Source organism: Glycine max, chromosome 2 (assembly GCF_000004515.6).
Source record: "Glycine max cultivar Williams 82 chromosome 2, Glycine_max_v4.0, whole genome shotgun sequence".
In the NCBI taxonomy this organism is placed as follows: domain Eukaryota; kingdom Viridiplantae; phylum Streptophyta; class Magnoliopsida; order Fabales; family Fabaceae; genus Glycine; species Glycine max.
The window spans coordinates 44797709-44812204 of NC_016089.4; the positions used below are offsets into that span (position 1 = coordinate 44797709).

Here is a 14496-nt window from a genome sequence, read left to right on the forward strand (position 1 = left end):
ATTTAATGTGACTCAAGTTAAGTATTTGTGTTAGTAATTTTAGTAATAAAATAAATTGTGTAGAATTTTTAAATTTATGACATTGTAAATTTTACAAATTTAAAATACAAAACTCATTTAAGCAATCATGTATCTATGGTAGATGTTGTAATTTATGGTATATGTTTAAGTAGTAATTAACATCTCTCGTTTTAATTTTAAAATTAAAAGATAAATTTACTAAGAAAAATTTAAACTTAGGAATTTAATTTTTGTCTATGTTTTTTATTCCAATTTCAATAAGATAGCAAGTGTTATCCAATTCACAGAATTTTAATGCATATTTGGATATGTGGTGGTTGAAATTTTGAATAAATACGATTTGATTTTAACTAGAAGTAGGGGTGGGAATAGGTTAGGCCAGACTTTAAAAGGTCTGAGTCTAATCTACGATTAATTTTTGAGGCCTGAGCCTGGCCTATAGCCTATCAAAGACTTTTATTTTGGTTCGGCCTGACCTTTTTAAAAGCTTAGCCTGGCCTAGTAGCCTATTTAAAAGCCTATTTAGAAATCTTCTTCACATTAAATCTTTAATATTCCTAGTTGTTTTTACCAAAAAAAAAAAGATAACACACCTTCTCTAATAGGCTAAACAAGGCCTTAATATATAATTTGTCTTAATTTTTAATCTAACGTTATTTTAGTTGGTGGTCCTAAAAATATATTAATAATATAAACAGAAATCACCAAATGATATAAAATAATCTAAAACAAAAGAAAACCTCATACTTGAGGTATTATCATCCAAGTCTATCAAACCAACATATTAATTATTACAATAAAAAAATAAAGCCTACATCTCCATTCTATTTAAACAGAACCAGTGCATAAAATATCTATCAATAAAATTAATAGTAATAGGATATTAGCTCCTCCATATCCACTATAAGATAGGATATGATTTTTGTATAGAAACGTAATAGGATATGATTTTTGTATAGGAACGTAATAGGATATGATATGATTTTTGTATAAGAATGTAGGATATGATTTTTATTTGCTCTAGAGTAAAGGAAACCTAATAGGAATAGAAAAAGGAACTGTTAACAGAAATAAGAAAACTAATAAAAATAATGAGAAATATAAAGAAACTCACACCTTGTAATTAAAATTTTACTTAATTATAGGAATGAAATTTGCTAGTTTTTTTTTAAAAATAAGGCTTTTTAATAAGCCTAAGCCTGACCTATTTAATTTAATAGGCTTTTAAAAAAGCCTGAGCCTAGCCTTTTAATTAAATAGGTCAGGCCAGACCAGACTTTATGTAGGCCAGGTCGTAGGCCCCTGTAGGCCGGCCTAGCATATTCCCACCCCTAACTAGAAGTGAACAACTATATAAAATTCCGCAAAAAATATGAACGAGTATATAAAATCTCTAGAAAATTTTTCTTCATGTTTGGGTATGTGATTGTCGAAATTTTTGTTCATGTTTGGAATAATTTTTTGTTCGGAACAAATATTAGAAAAATGATTTATATAGAAAATATTTGAAATTTCGTTATTAAATTATTTTTGGAGGTGTAATTATTTAAAATGAGTTTTAATGCTCTTATATAATAATCTTTATGGTGACATCTTTTATATTGGAATTATTTTATATTGATGTTGATAGATTTGTAATAATTCTTATAACACATTAATAACTAAATATATTAGCTTTTGAAATAAAATGCATAAATGTTAAAAACTTGCAGATTAAATTAGCATAACATTAAAATATGAAGTGGCATCAAATAACTTTTTTAATTTTTTAATTAAGTAAAGTTAACTTTTTTTTTAGTTTTTAAGTGAATAAAAAAATATCGATATTTGAAAATTGGATTACTATTCTCTTGTTATTCAGATAGATGGAACTCAAGTGCCAAAGCTCAGGTGAAAATATTTCTTTCCGCTCAATGCTCAAACAAAATGTAAAATTCCTTTTTTCCCCCTTAAATCTATAATCTCTACTCTCTCTTAAATCAGCTTTAACACTGGATTGAAAAAAATCAACTTAACAAAGTATTAATAGTATAGTGTTCCATCGGATTTAAAAATGAAGAAAAATTGTTTTCTTACCCCGACTTTTAAAAAAAAAGAAATATATTGCTTAATATTATCAATTTTGATGTCTTTAATTATTTAACAACTATCTTTTAAAATGTATTACATTATATATCTTTGAAGCATATCATATTCACATTTTTATATTTAGAACAATTAAATCTTATACACTAGAAAAAATCAAAATTATACTAGTATTAAATATGAAAAAACAGTATTATAATTGCAGTAAAAATTACAAATATTTTATCTTATTTAGAAAACCACTATAATCTTGCAACTGGGTAATCCGAACTCCGCAAAAAGAGAAATAGCTTCTACTCCGAGTTTCGAAAACCTTGCGTTGCTAAAATCCAAACACCGATAATCCCTCCAAATGACTCCTAAACCTTTCAACTTTCCCGCCAAACGCACAACCGCACTTTTCCTCCTAACCGCCACTGCCGTCTCCGCCGCACAAACTTCCAGCTCCGCCGTGCCCTCTCCTCTCCCCGCACTCTCCCCTGAAAAAATCGGAGGCGAAATCCACGGTCTCATCCGCACCGCACGTGCCGTCTCCACGGTACTGATTCTTTCCATTTTTCACTCTCGTCTTTTTATTTTCCCTCGTTCAACTCTTCGCACCGTTCGATTTCACTTCTCTCTTATCTTTCAGGTTGCATCCACGGTTGTTGACTACGAATTCTCGTTGCGCGGCCTTCCAAAGGACTCCGATCAGTACCGTCAAACGATTTCTCAGGTTTTCTCCATCTCAACAATCGTTCTCGTTTGTTTCAATCCCTTGTTTCTGTAACTGTAAGTGATAATAGTTTTGATCTTATGCTGTGCTGAGATTCTGAACTCATCGTTTTGGTTCTTAGGTTCATCTACGCTCTGCCAAGAGGTTTCTCAAGCTATGCGAAGCCAACAAAGGATTTTATGTGAAGGCTGGACAGTTCGTTTCGGCGCAGAAAGTGCTTCCGAAAGAATACTCGTCCACTTTGTCTTCCTTACAGGATCAGGTATAGCTCATTGTATCTATTTGAGTTCAATTTTACTTCGTTTTTGGTTAATTATGTTGCTAATTGGAATATCTTGATGATCTAGGTTGCTCCTCTTCCTTTTAAAGTTATTGGGGAAGTGTTAAAGGATAATCTCGGACCTGATTTCTCTGAGATGTAAGTTGTCTTTAGAAACTGAATTTTGATTTTACAAAATCATATTTATCTTTCAAAAATTAAATCTCCTCCAAAATTTGAGCTGATAGGACAACAGTTCCTGACGTATTTTTAGTACTACTGTTCTCTAGTCAGAATTAGAGTTTCATCTTGGAAACATATGCTGACCTTTCAATGTAATAATTTATTATACGGATTATCAAGGCAAAACTCTAATTTTAATTGGAAAACAACATAAAAAAGAACCTAAGGAACTACATGTAGGTTTTGTCTTTTCTAATAAGCCTTCTCATGCGAGAGCCACTTGGACTTAAATGTGTGAATAATGTGAAAATGCATTAGCTAATGTGGTAGCTTAAATTGGACCTGCCTTTGAGACTGCTGCTATACCACTGTCACCCCTTAAATCCCTGTGTTCACTTATTCTTTTTTGCATATGTTAATAACTTACACTTTAGTGTTCTTTTTAAGTTTTAACATTACTATTTGTATTTATGTGAATTACAGGTTTCTGTCAATTGATGAACAACCTGTAGCTGCTGCATCTATTGCTCAAGTTCATCGTGCAGTGCTGAAAAGTGGTCATGAAGTAGCAATCAAGGTTTGTCTGGTGGTGTTAGTGATTTCCTAAATACTCCAGGGATAAGATTTAATATATTTAAATGATTTTGTTTTTGGGCTTTGAAGAGGATATAATATTCCTTCTTTACTTCACAAAATAAAAGGACTGGACCAATGATGGATTTCATGGATATAGTATGTAGTTTGTGTTAAAAGTGGTATATATTCAGAAATTGACTCCAATGATTTGGATATTGGGCTTTATTAACAATGCATCACCTGGTAGTTTTTTTTTTTATTACCCGTAATCACTAAAATGCTTCTTCTGTAAACAGCATCCCATTAGAACTGAGCATCTTGTGTTTTATCTGAAAAATATCCCATTAGGTTGAAAATAAATTAACATTACAATATTTCCTTGGCCAGTTCTAATCTGTTTATTTAGTTATATGGTTTGTTGATTCTACATCTCTACTTGAATGACGTTGTTTTCAGGCACAATATTAAAATAAGATTTAGTTATTTGAGTCCAAACTTGACTTAAGTATAACTATAAATGATTTACAAGCCAGAGGGTCAGATGTAGCTACTTTTCATGGATTGTATTTGAGTAAACAGAAATATTTCTTTTGGATAATAATGCCTAATTAGAAGATATTGTTATTTCCCTGATCGTATGCAATAGCATAATGTCACACAGACCTGGAAAATGCTAAAAGATTTATACTACTGTTATAATTAAGTAAACACTTGTATCATTGCTTGAATTTGAATATTTGATGCTTATTGCTAATTAAGTGTTCTGTATTGAGGTAAGCTACATTTAGAAAAACACTTGTTGAATTGTAAAGTCATTTTCTTCACTGGAAATTAGGTACAATATCCTTGGATAGAGCAGCAAATGAATTTTGATACAAGAACAATGTATTTCCTATCAAAAACTATTTCATGGGTATGCTCTAACTCTTGACGGCTCTTATTTATTGAAAAATATTGATGAAATTATGCTGTAATTAATATCATTGTTAGATATTTCAAAATGTCTGGAATGATGGTTGATGGTCATTATGTAATTGTTGATAGCAAAATTGATTGAAATAAAACAAAACGCAATTGAGAACCAAAAGGAAACTGATTGTTGATAGAAAAATTAATTAATATTAGGGTTGTTTGTTTGGTACCTTCCAAATAAGTGAAGATTTGCTGAAAGCCTGAAAACACTGATTATATAGGTTACTAAATGCACTTAGCAACAATCCTTATTTCGGCATTGCCCAAATACCAAAAGTTGTTTCATAGCAAATAGTACAAAGTAAGTGCTTAATATTACATGACTACACCTTCAGGATTGTATTCTCAGTGTTAAAATTTCTCAGTTTTATCAAAAAGGTCCTAGGTCACGTTGATACTCGAGTGGTTTATTTGGTGGGAGCAAAATTCCAGAATTTTATCCTTTACAGCAAAGTCACTGGATTGCTCTTTTGAGATGATATATTTTCTCTTTTTCCTTCATACGGCACCTTTCTAATTTTAGTATATGTTTGGTAGAGTGGAAAGAAAAAGAGATGAAAGATTTGAATTAAACTAGAGAGTAAAAGTGTGGGTCTCGCGTACTGTTTCTTTCGCTCCTCTTCCACCCTCTTTGCCTCTACCAATAGAGTGTTAGGAAAATTCACGTTCCTTGTATTTTGTCCTTTCTAATTTTAGATGTGTTCCCATTCCTCCTATTTTCTCATTTTGAGCAAAAGGATCCTAGGTAGAACTGGATTGTGGTACTGGAATGTGGGATAAGGCTTTTGTTGTTGTATAACAAAGGTACTGGAATGCTTTTTGGGTGATGTGTTTTCTCTGTTCTTTCTTTCCGCTGTAGCATCCTTTCTAATTTTTGGAAGATTCCTGTGCTCGTATTTTGTACTCTCCTTTCTTAGTAAATTCCTTTATTGAGAAAAAGATTAAAGAAGGAAGAAAAAACCCATGAGTAATATATAATTTTGTTGAAATCAAAAGATTTTCATAAATTTAATGTCTAAGTTCTGGTCGAACTATGTGCTGTTTGTATTCTTTCTTGTTTTCTGTTAGATTTTTATGCAAGTAATATTATCAATTCTCTAGTTGTTGTTGCTTCTTTACTTTAATATTGCTTCCTTTGGTTGTAGTTATACCCTCAATACAGGCTTGAGTGGTTACCATTAGCGTTTGCCAAGTCCATGTCTTCAGAACTTGGTCAGTAAGAATGCCTAGTTTCTCTATGAAAAATGCATTCCATCATTGTTTTTGTTACATTTAATTTATGTCTCACATAAGGGCATACCAGGTATCAACTATGGCCATATTCTCTAGATTTGGAACCCCCCATAAATTTGCCCTATATGTTCATGTTCCAGCCTCTGGTTTATGTTAGTATTTAAACTAGGGGGTGCATTCAATTAGGATTTCAAAGAATTTTAGAAGATTTTTTTTTTTTGTAAAAAATTCTTGAGGTATTCAATCAAGATTTTTTAAATAATAAAAATAAGTCTTATGGTATTCAATCAAGACTATTAGGATTTTTTAAGAAATTCAATAAAGTCCGTTGGTGTTCAATTAAGATTTTTTACAACTTAAAAACAGTCTTTTGATATTCAAAAGTATACAAATTTCGATGGATTCTTTTTTAGGATGGATTTTCGTGGATTTCATAAGACTTTTAATGAGAAAATTCAAATTAAACAATCTCATCCAAACCTTTGAGATTTCATGAGACTTTCTTTCTTTCTTTTCCTGCAAATTGACATACCAGGTATCTTACAAAGTCTTTTAAAATCCATAGGGTTTTTTTTATGCTAAAATAGTCTTTTAAAATTCTAATTCAATACACCCCCTAAGGATAGGTATTCCTTATTTTGTTTTATCCTACTAAACACAATCAATTTTTCTTTTTTAAATATTGTAGCATTTGTAATTGTAAGTTATTCTTGAGACAAGGATGATAAAACAGCCAAGGAATTTGAGGTGACTGAATGAATGAGATAATACCCTGACGTTGCAGATTTTGTTCAAGAGGCAAGGAATTCCGAGATAGCAGCCAAAACTTTCAGAAATAGCAAAATGGTCAGAATTCCTCATGTATTCTGGGTATGATAATTGAGATAATTTTTATTCCTCCTATGAATTTTCTATTTAGTATTTTTTGTATAACTTATCAAATTATGCATGCAGGACTTGACTACAAGACAAATCCTAACCATGCAGTTTTATACAGGACACAAGGTATGATGATTAATCAATTATGTCAGTAAATGATTATGTTGGGAAAAATTTGTCATTGCATCAGATCAAAGATAGCATTGTGTGAGTGTAATGCTATTTCCTTCATTACAGTTGCACAGCTGTCAACAGTTACGTTAGGTCCCTTTTGGGTGTAACCTCCTATCCTAGCTAGCTGAATAAGCCCTTATATTATGTCTTCAACTTCCCTAATAATTAGGGGGTGTTCACGTGTGTCTAGGTTGAGCTGTGATCCAATCCGACCCAATTATATTGGACTAAGTTTTAAAAGTGTTTGGACAGACTCAATCCGATCCAATATAAACCCGATAATATCTGGGTTGGGTGACGGGTTGCGAATTGTCAACCTGTGTCTCGACCCAACCCGGTCATATAATAAAAAAAATATTATTATTAATAATAAGAATATCATAAAATACAAAAATAAAAATAATGAAAATTTAAAATTTTTTTATGCAACAAATTTACATATCCTATGTAATTATATTGTACATTTTAAAGAAAATTGTTTCAAAAAATTTGTTCTTAAATTTGTAATTTTTAAATTTATGACCCGATTGATCCAACTCGATCAGGTTGGGTCAGGTTGAGTTTGGCAGCAAAATCACTAGAACTTGATCCAACTTGATATTTTTTAATTGGGGTGGATGATGGATTCCCCATACCGACCCAACTCAACCTGTGTACACCCCTACCTAAAATGTCTAAATTTCTTCTATATAGTTTGTTAAGCATGAGTCATCAGAGGGTTATTTTGTCTCCCTTATGCTCTTGTTAATTTACAGCCTGTTTGGATAAGGCTAGAATCACATTTCATTCTTCCAAAGTCAAGTTGCAAAGTAAATCAAGGCATTTGGGTAATTGTTTTTAGATGTTTCAAAATCAATTCTGTGGTGGGTAAAATTGATTTTGAGAAAATTGAAAAATCTTAAAATTTCAATCGACAATAATTGATTTTGGACGTGATAACCACAAAATATATCTACTTACACTTTAAAAGTGATTTTACTTTACCATCCAAATTGTCAAGAGTTAGGATAGAGGCGAAGGTTAGGGGTTTAGGGTTAGTTAGGCTAATTATTCTGTAAGTTAGAAGGGTTAATTAGATATTAATAGGGGAAAAGGGTGGAAGGATTCCTTCAGAGATTTGGAAGATTTGCAAGACTGGAGAAATCCTTTGTGAAAGAGGAATTATATGATTATTAAATTGACAAAGTCAGTTTTGCATGGTCATTTTTATATTATGTTACTGCAGTGTGCTTGTAGTAATATTGATATATAAGCTGTGCTATGCTTTTGATTTCAGTATATCACATTCTATTAATAGGTGGCTTACTAAATTTCAGATTGATGACTTGGATTTTCTGAATCAGATTGGGGTCGATCCAGAAAAGGTTGACTTGTCACAGCTATGGTGAACTCATGTAAATTGTGTTTTTTATGTTCTTTATTGTGGGATTATTTCTCTCTTATTGTGGTGCAGCATTGGTAATTGGTTGGTGATTGCTATCCCTAATCAGATGAATATCAACTCTAATCTCATTCATTTTGTTCAACTGTTGTAGTGCTAAGTGCTAACTTGCTTAACTGATTCATTTTAAAACTGTTACTGAAGGTAGCAAAATCATTGACTGAGCTGTTTGCTGAAATGATATTTGTACATGGCTACATACATGGTGATCCACACCCTGGTAATATATTAGTTTCTCCTGAAGGTTGTAATGGTTTCTCTTTGGGTACGTATTTGGATAATTTTTTTTCTAATTGGATTCTAACTGAAACTTAACATGGAAGAATTAAACCTTGACCTTTTTCACCCTATTGGAATTATTTTGCAGTTCTTCTAGATCATGCAGTCTACACGGTATTGGATGAAGAATTTAGAAAAGATTTTTGTCAATTATGGGAAGCTTTGATTCTCAAGGATTCAATGAAAATAATGCGGCTCGGTGAGCGATTTTGTGCTGGGAAGTATTCCAGATATTTACCCATCATTTTCACTGGTACAACCATTGAAAGGTTCCTTCCTGACTTTTATTGATGCATATAAATGCTTTTAGATTGCAATTTGAACTTCGTTCAATTTGAAAATTGTTGTTCTTTACTATGGATTTCACTTAGTGGTGGATTACAAATTACAACTGTAATGCACAACTCAGTGCAATTGGTGTGATCTGTCTGTTTATTCATTTTAGTGTGGATTGTATACACAATTCTTGCGTTCAACGAATTTATAGTGGTAAATAGTTGAGGGATATTGTAGTTGAGTAGTCAAGGAGTACTACTGTGTGGCCGTTAAAAGGCTAAGGATCAGAAATTTCTTAAAAAACCATGTGATGATTGTTTTTATAATTGTTTATATTGGAGGATATCAAATAACTGAAGCCCAAAGTGGATTTTTTTTTTTTGTTTTTATTGCAAGTCTATGTATTCTTTGTACCTGATTGTTTATCTGTTTCTTGCATAAAAGAAGTTATAATGGAGCTTTTTACGTACATTGCAGCAAAAATGCCGTTGGCATATCAATTGAAGAAAAAGAGACCTTGAAACATGAATTGAAATCTCTGTTGTTTGAGGACTTATCTTCATTCATGGAGTCTCTGCCCCAAGATTTTATTGCTATAATGCGTATAGAGTAAGAAACACAGTTCAAGCTTGCTTTATTGGATGCTGAAAATTTTTGTTACTTGATGTGCTTAACATATCTTATTTTTTCATTCTAGTGCACTGTTAAGGTATATCATTAGAAAGATGGATGTCTCACGGGTCACGAGGTTGCTAACTTACACCAAATATGCTGTGTATGGTCGTCTCTGTCCAAAGTTGGATGGGGAAGGTGAATCGTGTAAAATACTCAGAACAAACTTCTGTGAGTTCCCTTAACCCTAAAGCTTACATGAAAGCTTACAAAATGATTTTTCACTCTAATTTTGCTTTTTGTGATTTCAGATTTTGCTGTCAAAGCTAGCTTTTTCAGTTTCATGTCAACGTTAAAATATCTTCGCATCCTACTAACGGTCCTTACAGGTGAGAATGCTTTTACCTATAATTTGATTTATAAATATCACCTTAAGTTTGAACTATCAATTATCTCCCTTCTATTAGGGGCCACTGACGTTATCCCTAGGCGGCAGAAGTTGAAAAGTGTACAGAATTACTTGCATAGCAAGATCAATTGTGACACTTTGGGCCTCTTGGTGCATTCCGTTTTTCTTCTTTTATGTGTCTGTCCTAATGCATTGTTTTAAACATTGAATTGTCTCAAGCGAAGGTTCATTTTGACGGTATACTATCCCTGAATAAGAGTTGGGAGTGTATCGTGACAGAAACCAGAGTATAAAAGGAGGGGATCTCAAATAAATAGAAGAATGGTTAAGATTAAAATTAATTAAAATAATCTTAACCATTGTGTATAGGTTATATGGTTACAATTTACTCTTATTTTCATTTTATGCATGCACTAAATGCCCGAGGATATGTATATGAATGACGCTTCCAATTTACAAATTGCCGAAAAAATAAGGGGCCACTTCACAGTTCACCAACTCTCCTCAACTAGAAGGGAGTACTGCCCTTTTTTTTAAAAAAAAAAATACAAATTTTATGTGAAACATAAAACATTACAGATTAAGTAATAAAAATTTAAAAAAATACCAATTTAGTAATGCAAGTTACAGATTAAAAAAATGCCCTTTTCATTTATTTATTTTTATTAATTAATTTGTAATTTTTATTAGTACAATTGTAAAATTTATAATTGTATTATACGAGGAAAAATCAAATTACAATATCATTTAACTATTATATCATTTTATAAATTGTTATAAAAAATATTTTTTATCAATTTGATTGTAAAATTATATCTACATATTACTGTCAAGATTGTTAAATTATTCATATTTTAATATATTTTAAAAAAATTATATTATGTTGATTTTAATTTATATAAATGAGGTAATAAATAATTTTTTATTAATATGAAATTTTATATATATGATACATGTGAAATAAACCTTTAATTGAACACTGAATTTTAAAAAAATGTTATTCAAGTAAAAATTATTGAATAAAGTAATAAGTGGTTAAGTTATATCATTTCATGACTTGATATAAAATATAATTTTTTATTGATCTTGTTTAATTATATATATATATATTATCAATATTGCTTATATAAAATTTTATCAGAATTGAATAATAGAAAAATAATTAAATGATTTATATTTTAATATGTATGAATGAGATAACAAATAATTTTAAATTAATATAAAATTATTAAACAATATAATAATTAAGTAAAATTATACGAATATAATTTGATTACTTCTCGTATATATTAAAAATAAGTTCTATAAGGAATCGCATGTTGATTAACCATAATATATGCACTCCAAAAAGTTATATCATTCTCATACTATACTATGTTTTAGACGCTAAAACAAAAAAAAAATGTTATTGCAATGCACTTTTCCTAATAATGCTAGTAACATACTTTAATATATTTTATCTAACATAACGGCTACTATTGTTTAAAATTTATATAGTCATTAAATAAGAAAATTAGATCCACTAAAATTTAATAGCTTATAATAAATTTTAATTAATAGTGGAGTTTTTAAAGAGTGTTATAGCGTAGCATTTGTTTGAACTTTCCTTGATTATTGTTTTTTTTTTCCTATAGGTCAAGTAGTGTAATATTTTAGTATGCAAATATCATAAATTTTAGAATTTAATTTATATGCACTATTAATGTAAAAACTTTTACATTATTCATCAATCAAATATATATATCATAGAAATTATAAATTTTAAGATTGTTATATTAATTTGTGTGATTAGTTGATACTTGATAGTATAAAAAATTTTATATTGTTATAATTTTAGAATTCAACATAACGAGTTTTAATGCACGTAACAGCTATCGCGTTGTCTTGTACAAAATCTAAAACAATGACAAATTGATAATAGGTTGAGTCAATGAATAATTGTAAATATAAAATGATTAAATAATTTTTAAAATATTAATTTTAACTTTAAAATATGATTAAAAAAAGCAGAGGCAAGTGCTTGTCCATACTAATATGAAGATTCTAACAATAACATATCATACTAGTATACTGATAAAAAAAAAGTATCATACTAGTATACCTTCTTTAGATTAAACTTCAAAAAAAAAAAAAAAATTCACCTGAATCGTCTTTCTTTGAATAAGTCAATGACTACGTACGTATCTTTATTTTTTTACGCCAATGACTACGTATCTAAATAAATAAATAGTGAAAGTCCATTGCCATTAATTAATACAGTATAATATTTGTGATTTGTAAAGTTATGTTCGTTCTGAATTCTATTTGATATTGGTCAAATTTAAAGTAATCAAAACAACTGACAAAATTCATTAGTTAGGGTTTTTCACTTTTTCGTCAACCATAAACGATTCCTCCATCAACCATAACTGTAGGTTGCTTTTGCTTCATTAGTATTCCTTCTTTACAGTATCATCAAGTAAGAAAGATCTTAACATAGCCGTCCATGCCAAACTTGTGTTTTTCTGTTTTTGTTTGTTTGTTTCATTGGGAGAGACGACTGTCATACCTGAAAATAATTATAATTTATTTATTTTTAATTAGTAATTATAAAAATATCACATCATTTTAAAGATTTTTAAGAAATAAAATTAAAAAAAATTGAAAGTATTATAATAAAACAGAAAATAATAAAAAAATATTTTTTACAAATCAAATTAACGAATTGAAAATCTATAATTCTATATTTGCCAAATTCTCTAGTGACATTTTATAAACAAATGAGAAAAAAAGTTTAAGAAGTTTCCTTCGATCTATATTGTTTATTTTATCTATATTTGTAAAAATTAAAGATAGTATCAAAGAGTTTATAATAATTTGTACATCTTCTTCAACAAACACACCTTTAACATTCGTATTATTTTCTTAAAAACATTTTGAATATTCTTGTCTTCCTTCCCGCTTGCAAGTTCAACTTAGCGGTCTCGACATTTGCATGCTGAAAAAGAAAAAAGTAGTAGAAGAAGAAAATTTAAAACTAAATTCTGAAACCCTTGGCAAGCATATTACTATTGATTTTCTTTTTTTACTTAGATTTGTCGTATGTTATGACCTAAAAATATGATTGTCTATTTTTTTTTTTTAATTTTTAGCTAAAAATATCTGCAATTCTTTATAGAGTTTAGAAAGCTTGTGCATTACGCAATATGCCAATATTCATGTCCAAAATTGACACCGTTACAATTTTGTCACGACATTAAGAAGATAGAAAGAGTAAATGAAATCTAATCCTCAAAAGTATGTATCTCATTTTCATTTTCGTCCTCAGGTTTAATGAAATGAGAAAAAAGTTCTGTGTAAAAGCATACACGCAAAAATAACGTGGAACATTATTATTTAAAAAAAACACTAAATATAAATTATTAAAAGTAAAAAAGTATAAATTCTAATTACCAACATCTTTTAAAACTTAAATGTATCATTTCTTAATTTAGCATCTTCAATATATATATGCAACAACGCCTACTAAAATACAGTTTAATTTTATTTAAACGTTACATCTCAGTCAACCACAACTTCTTAACTTACACCTGATATATTTTTTTAAAATCTGTAATTATTAATATTTTTTTTGGTCAGGTAAGATAAACAAAATAATTAATCTGACAACACTTGCACTAAGTTTTTTTAAAATAAATTATTACAGTTAAGTTTTTAAATATTGAATCTTAAATAATTTTTAATAAAAAATATCCTGCAACTAAAAAAGTTAATTACATTTTATTATTCAATTGTTGAATTTTAGAAAACTTATCCCAACTTTAAAAAAGAAAAGGCAAAAATTCCCGCTAGGATTTGTATTTATATCAATAGGCAAAAATTGTTTTTGGTCTCCACTTTTATATTGATATCTTTGTTCCTTAATTATTCTAAAATTCCTTTTTTTATAAAAAAAATCTTATGTGTTACTTTAAAAATAATTGTTTTCAATTTACTGCAGCTTCTTCAACATTTTTTTTAATTATTTGTCTCCCTTAAAGTCTCTTTCAGGAAAAAATAATAAAAATAACTAATTTCAAATTAATTTTTTTTCTTATTATTTTTAGAGTCACACGAGCCGCCGTCAATAAATAAATCAAAGAAAACAAAAAGTAAGAAAACTAAATGAACTAAAAAAATAATAAAATTAACACATATATATTAATATATAATAATATATATGTTAATTTCAGGACATAAAAACATAATAACAAAATATAAATATAGATATAGAAGGCCTGTGTTTCCGTTGGTATAAAAAGAAAGCGTAACGCATGCTGTAGTATCTAAAAAATTAAAATAAAAGGTCTCACACGTTAATTCCTTATTAGTTATTACACATGGCATTCTCCACTCTATTTAAG

At 29.3% G+C, this 14496-nt stretch overlaps 1 protein-coding gene across 2 annotated transcripts; it reads left to right on the forward strand.

The window, feature by feature from the left end:
* The first annotated feature begins 2303 nt into the window (after window positions 1-2303).
* LOC100786615 (aarF domain-containing protein kinase 1) lies at window positions 2304-10574 on the forward strand. 2 transcript variants are annotated; one of them, XM_003519270.4, is made up of 16 exons: window positions 2306-2644; window positions 2738-2821; window positions 2943-3083; window positions 3169-3239; window positions 3747-3840; window positions 4675-4752; window positions 5957-6023; window positions 6829-6914; window positions 6999-7049; window positions 8414-8461; window positions 8683-8803; window positions 8906-9086; window positions 9571-9702; window positions 9791-9936; window positions 10017-10094; window positions 10173-10574. In XM_003519270.4, exons 1-16 carry the CDS (start codon window positions 2459-2461, stop codon window positions 10313-10315), a joined length of 1707 nt encoding a protein of 568 aa, XP_003519318.1. In that variant the 5' UTR covers window positions 2306-2458; the 3' UTR covers window positions 10316-10574. The 2 variants fall into 2 exon arrangements, with proteins under 2 accessions (XP_040864617.1, XP_003519318.1); XM_041008683.1 differs by lacking the exon at window positions 4675-4752 and having other exon boundaries at window positions 2304-2644.
* Window positions 10575-14496: the final 3922 nt, after the last annotated feature.